This window comes from Teleopsis dalmanni, chromosome 2 (genome assembly GCF_002237135.1).
Source record: "Teleopsis dalmanni isolate 2A chromosome 2, ASM223713v2, whole genome shotgun sequence".
Classification (NCBI taxonomy): domain Eukaryota; kingdom Metazoa; phylum Arthropoda; class Insecta; order Diptera; family Diopsidae; genus Teleopsis; species Teleopsis dalmanni.
Window position 1 is genome coordinate 128509173 of NC_051847.1, and position 6756 is coordinate 128515928.

General features: G+C 30.3%; 1 protein-coding gene across 1 annotated transcript in view; it reads left to right on the forward strand.

Annotated features, from left to right (window-relative positions):
* The first annotated feature begins 5919 nt into the window (after positions 1-5919).
* Positions 5920-6756, forward strand: part of LOC119682232 (cytochrome P450 CYP12A2-like) — a 58909-nt gene continuing 58072 nt past the window's right edge. Inside the window, exon 1 of the mRNA XM_038095611.1 lies at positions 5920-6070. Within this exon, the coding sequence (XP_037951539.1) occupies positions 5993-6070 (78 nt within the window). The 5' untranslated portion in view covers positions 5920-5992. The remainder of the gene's footprint in view (positions 6071-6756) is intronic.

Consider the following 6756-nt stretch of genomic DNA (forward strand, 5'->3'; position numbering starts at 1 on the left):
TAATGACTCAGTACTTAATGTTAGTTAGTTAATCAACCAACTAAAATATAAAAAATTGTTGTTTAAAATAATTGCTTTTTTCCCTAAATGCAATATACATAAATTTATAAATTAAAGCAGGTTTTTCGAAAAGTAGTGAACTACAACAACAATAATTCTTTTTTATATTATTTTAATTAATTGAATTTTAGGCTGACCATACAGCTGTTTCGAGTATTGCCAAATATCCATCCTCAGTGGTATAATTAGGGACTGTACAAGACTCGTAGATACTAGACAAAATCTAGAGACACTAATTGATGAGCCAGCCCTTCTACTATGGTAATGTTGGCAAGCATTGAAGTATGGAGCCTTTATAAGTACATAATCTCTACAACAATAAACGTTGTTAGAGCGGAAGAAATACTGAGTTCACAATCGGAGTAAAAAGCATGCTAAGTGATCTTCTAACCTGCCCTGTGTAGGAATACCTTAACTGGTCGTACTGCAGAGATTTCCAGGATTTTTAACTGAGAATGTGAGGACTTTATAGTCCATATGCATGTATGACTCAATTGAGTAATGAATCGGGCATGCAAATGGTACCAGAAAACAAAAAGTATAAGGAATCAAACTCGTGCCCTGCCAAAATTGAAGCTCAGAGTCAGTGCCACTTAAACAACTGACCCAAACCGTAATTGAGATTTTATGTTCGCACATTTTTTTGGAGTTTTGCTAATTTTGCTGTAAAAGTTTTTATTAATAAATTTATTTGTTATGTTATATTAGAATGAAATCAAAAACCAGCTGTAGAATAATTGAATTAATTTATTATATTTTTATTTTTATTTTAATTGTTATATTTTAATACTATTCTGTTTATAGAGGCATTATTTCTTGCATACTTTAATATTGCTCTTTCTTATGTATAGAATCTAATCTAGGAACGTAATACGGAGAAAGTCATGCTAATGTTACTCTACGATTCTCATGGGCGAGACCATATATTTTTGATATAAGTTATAATTTAACGTCAATTTAATACGGCGTTTACATTGGCCGAAAATGGCTCATTTTGAATGACTCATTTGAAAGTGTTTACATTCGTTGTATTTCATTCGTTCTCATGGTAACAATTCAAACTGAAATAAAACTACTAAACATTTGTTTATCTTTTTTTGTAAATATGTCAAAACAGCTTTTACAAACTGTCAAAATGCCATGAAGAGCTTTCATTTAGGGTATGTTCAATAGATTCCTTTGCATTTGGAACATATGTGGAATGCATTCGAACGTCATTCATACAGAATGTGAGAAAATTGCTCATTTTGTGCTTGAAATTTTATATGCAAGAATGAGCCATTCGATACTCATTTTCGATTTTTGACCAAAATGAGCCATTTTCGGCCAATGTAAACGCCGTATAATTTAATTTGACTTCAATTTAATGGAAGTGATTATTACATATAATATAAAAGTAGCATATTTGGTAGAGAGGTATCGAAGTAGCGTAATAAAGAACTTTAGTTAAAATACTTGGCATTACTCAAATGGATATTCAATTGGGCATATCCTAGAATAATTCTCAATTTACTTGTAAAATTAATAATTTGAACATTTGAACTGCACCTTGTATACTGAAGCAATCCTTTTGATGTTGTTTACATGCACTCGTGTTCAGGCAAACGACATGTTTCTTATAAATCCCATTCTTCTCAAATATGACAATTTAAAAGCAATTAAATGAAAACAATTGTACTAATTAATTATGTTAACAGTGCCGGCACTCAAAATATATAGGATTTCACTTCACTTCACTGACGCAAATATTTAATGAGGAAGCCGCAGCATTTCTAAGCGCATAAGTGGAAGGATATTTGCATTTATTAGCAAATATCACTGCTGCCACATGTTGCAGTGTGGGTGTGGAAATTAAATAATTTATGACGATAATTGCAAATTTAATTTGTTTTTTGCAGTGCAGACATTTTCATTTGCTCAGCCATTGAAGCAACATTTGAGTAGCTGGAAAAATCCGTGCAAATACTGTAGAGTTGAATAATTTTAGATAAATATTTGATTTATTATGATTATGATTAGCAACAAATTAAACATTTCATTAGGTTTACGAATTTCCTGTTAAATATCGTATTTGCTAATAAATAAATGCTCTTAACACACTTTAGCTTTTATTTACACGTCGCTTGCATAGTTGAAGGAGTTTGATCCATAGAGCTTTCGAGGAGCTATGCATTTGTGTGCGTTGCTGCACTATTTTAATTTTAATATTAATTTCGGAAAATCCTAATAGCGAACATTACGTGAAAACCGCAAGGATGTATGCAAATGTGATGGAAGGAATGTGAAAGGGAAAAGAAATTTGCACGTACTTAAGTGTGGTATATCCGAAATAAATTGTATATGCTGTGGTTTTGTTGAATTGTTGATGTTTTTCATTGCGGTTAGATTACATGAAGTGCAAGAATTCTCAGGAGCACTGAAGTACATTCAAATTACTTATAAGTTGCAAGTCATCGTTAGTCATTGTTCAGTTCTCTCAACTTGTTTGAAATTATATGGATGGTAACTTTTAAGGCGGATACAATATCTCTCCAAGAATCATTTGATGATTACATGAGATTAAGATTAAAATTTTAGTAATTTACATATTTTTGTTATAACAACTATTTTCAATTAGGTAGATGTTGAGGAAATAGGATGTAATCAAGAAGATTACTACCCTAAGAAGGAAGTAGCAGAATAAGTGGAATCTATAAAAAATAAAAACCCTAAATTACTGACAAATATTGAAAGATGAAAAATATATAATGAAATTAATGTGATCCCACTTCTAAAAAATCTTATAATGATGAATATATTAATAGTTCGCGTACTTAAGTTGACGAATAGTATCTTTAAAAATCAATCCTCATTTAATGATATTTCAAACATATCTTAACATGATATGTTCATTCTCAATTCAAAGGATTTTTTTCTTGAAACACTAAAATAAAGTTCAAATTAAGTCATAATTTTTTATATTTATTTACTAAATTGTTTTAGCATTCTTTTAATTAAAAACTTGCAGAGTAGTTCCTTTGAATAATTGTGGTGCGCAAATTGAATGTCATATATAGCCATTTATATCTATTTCTATTGATAAATAATTTCATTTAACAGTTGCGAAATTTAATTTATTGAATTCTTAGTTTATATGAGTGACACTTTTAACTGACATTCTGTGCTCACAAACTAATCTTAACAGGATGGACTAATCTTAACAGGATGGATGTTACAAAATAATTTTTAATTCTCTTGATTGAATGGGACTTTTTTAAGTATTCTGATAAGGTTTTTTCATCCCATTAAAAATATCATTGCAGCTTTGATTTTTTGCTTTAGAAAACAGTAACTAGAGCGGACCTAGATCATCTTGATCTCAGACCGAAATCAGAATTTTTCAGACTGAAGATAAATTGATTTGTACAAGTATTAGCTAAACGAAATCTTTTCAAAAAAGCTTATTGTCAAGAAGCATTAACAACTGTTACTAAGCAGTAATTCCCGATAATTTTAAAACAAATAACTGTTAAATTATGGGAGAGCTATTGGAAGCTCTATGTCGTATTCAAAAAGTTCCAGTACACTAAAATGGCTAGTGGTGTTTTGCTCCTAATGACAAGTCTCAAAATAAATATTTCATCAAAATCTCATTTATAAGTGTGTTTTATTTACGTTTTTTTAGGGACCAGAAAATGGACAACCCCATATAAAACATATAACATATAAAGTACATATCATTGGCTACAGCGATTGTCAGCTTGAAAAGTAATATATACGTATGAAGATGAAACTTTATCCATACATAATTTTTTTGTGGGTCTTGTTTGTCATATCTAAGCTATAATCGTTTTTTTAGAATATTAGTGGATTATGCTAAAGTGGAATTTTATCAACATTTTTCAACACTTTTTCTCCTTTCTGTTATTAAGAGCCAAATATTGGTTTCCCCCAAAAGCCATAATTTTGAGATAAAGCCCTATTTTGAGTAATTGCTTTATTTCTTCCAAATATTGCAATAATTTTCTATTATTTCATAAATTAAATTGCAATTCTTATCAGGTACAATAATTTTATTTATCGAAACAAAATGATAAGCTTTTAATTGTTGCTGTTCATTGACTTTATATAGTGGAAGGTTTTTGTGCGTCTATATTTATGTATGGCAATTTTCATTTAAATTATTTTAAATTTTTATAGCTTTCTGGATATTAAAAAAAAATTGATATTAAACATTTTAATGGTAAAAGAATAAAACACAGAACAAAAAACTGACCTACGTTTTTGTGATGGAAGGGTTAACAGCAAAAAAAAATATAGAAAGTAAGTGTGTTAATTATTTCAAATAGCACATATCTCAATTAAAATAATTTATATTGTGATTATAATATGTAGAAATAAAATGTGCCCATTAAATTATAAATATCAGCACTTAAATCTCATCAAATTTGTAATTTCCGTAATATAGGTTGAGCATTCCTCATATAATGGCATAACTCGTATAATTATTATAAATTTACTTTTTAATGGTCTTTTAGAATACTCATAGATCATGTTTTCTGAAAACTAATTGTAAGCCATTTATATGCTTTCAAAGACTGGTGGACCAAGTGTGTTGCAATACATCTCTAATATATTACAGATAAGTTTCAAATCACTTCTGTGTTATTAATAATTGATTGCCACTCGAGGGTCACTATTTATATTTCGTGCTTTGACAACACTGATTGTTCTCAGGTGTCTTCTGATGTTTCCATTAAAATGTTTTACATTATTGGAGATAACCTACCTTAGACCCTTTTTCAAAAGAGCGTTGGGAGTATTTGCGTTATTTAAAATGCTGGTACTCGTACAATGCTTTTAATGTGGGCTCAGTTCTTCAGTCAGTGAAGGCCGTCCAAAATCATTTGTTTGTGCCAGAAAACATTGATCCTGTGCAAAAATAATACAAGAACGTCATGCGCCATACTGTGAGATTGAGGACACCCCAGGCATTAGTTCCACCAGCATATCAGCATATATAAATTATTGCACGATCATTTAGCCGTAAGAAAGGATTGTTCTCGTTGGATCCCATTTCCCATCATTTAATGAAATCTCGAAAAGATGCTCGCGTCGATTGGTGCACACAAATGCTCAAAAAGTGCAAGTACAATGGCAGTTCTTCAAAAGACGTATACTCGTATAAGACTGTAACAGGTAATCAATCATGGATAAATGCCTATGAGAAATGTAAACAGCAGTCGACTATATGAGTATTTGAACTAAATCCTACCAAAATTATTCGCGCTCAAAGCACTTCCAAACAAATGAATGCTTGTTTTTTTCGGAAAATCATCACTGTTACTTGTGTATTAATCATAAAGGAGAATACTTTGAGACACAAAGAGGAATTTTGAACAATATTTTTTCAATATTTTTAATATTTTTTATTATTAGGCTCAAAATATAAATAATGACCCTCGTATAAAGACAGAATATAATCCACTTATAGCTAAAAAAGCGTCAGTCTTTTAATTTGAATTTTCATAAAGATGCGTTAATATGGATTACCTCATGCTAGTTCAACTGATTCAGTCTCATTAAGAGTGCAAACTTTATCTGCGTAATCTCAGCAGTACTCTGGGATCAGAAATTTGTTTAATTGTTTAGTTCATATTATGATTGAAATACAAAAATACGACATAGTCGTTAAATTTTGTCGGCTTATCAGAAGTGCCAATAAATTGTGTGCGGTATAAACTTCTTATAAACCTGTAAAAGGCTTTCAACGTTCTACGTATTGGGGTATAACAAAGAGAGCCAGAAAGCAAATTTATGCCTAGATGTGATAGTCAAAAAGCGACCAAACAAAGAATTTTTGGGTCAGAACTAAACGTTATTTCTTGGCGAAAACATCTCAATTTCGCCGTTGGCTATTAGATTTTAATACGGTTCAAGTTTTTGGTTAAAAATGTTATCATCCAAAATATTTCATGTGAAGCTAAACGTACGATATGTCAATATCGTAACAGGCTTATCTACTTCACAGGTGATATCAAATTTTATTTAAACACCAAACAATAATTATAGTCGATAAACAAACAATAAATCAACAAGAGTGGAATACAATAATGTTTATTATGGATAATAAATATATATAAAAATAAATTGATTTTAATATAAATGTATGTGGTATATACGCATAAGGCCTAGTAATTGATTGTTATATTTCAATATTATATTTATTTGTGCGTACTCTAAAAGCATTAGTCGAAACCAATAAATATTCGTTAAAGATTCTAATTCAGACATTCGTTAAAAGTGCAAAATTTTCATTTAATTAACTTTCAATCCTCGATGTGTAAAAAAATGATTGTCATTTTAAAAGTGATATACCACATATTACATTGGGAGAGTGACGGATGCTTTAATCCACATTTAAACTTATTGTTACTTATTGGCAGTTTTCCAGCCTCTGAATAATGATGAACAATGATGTTCTCTTGGTTGCACTCTATCTTCGAAAACAAGAATGAGCCGAGAGAAGCCACAAGAAACAGGTTCTTCAAAATCTGATACAATCAAACTACTTGAACGAAAAATTAATTATGGATATCAGGCTCTGAGAAGACTTTTCAAAGTACCATGGTACATTAGGACGAATGACATCCTCAGGGGCCTCATGATTGATCCCATCAAAAAAATACATAAAGGATAGAGCCCTGAAATTATTTG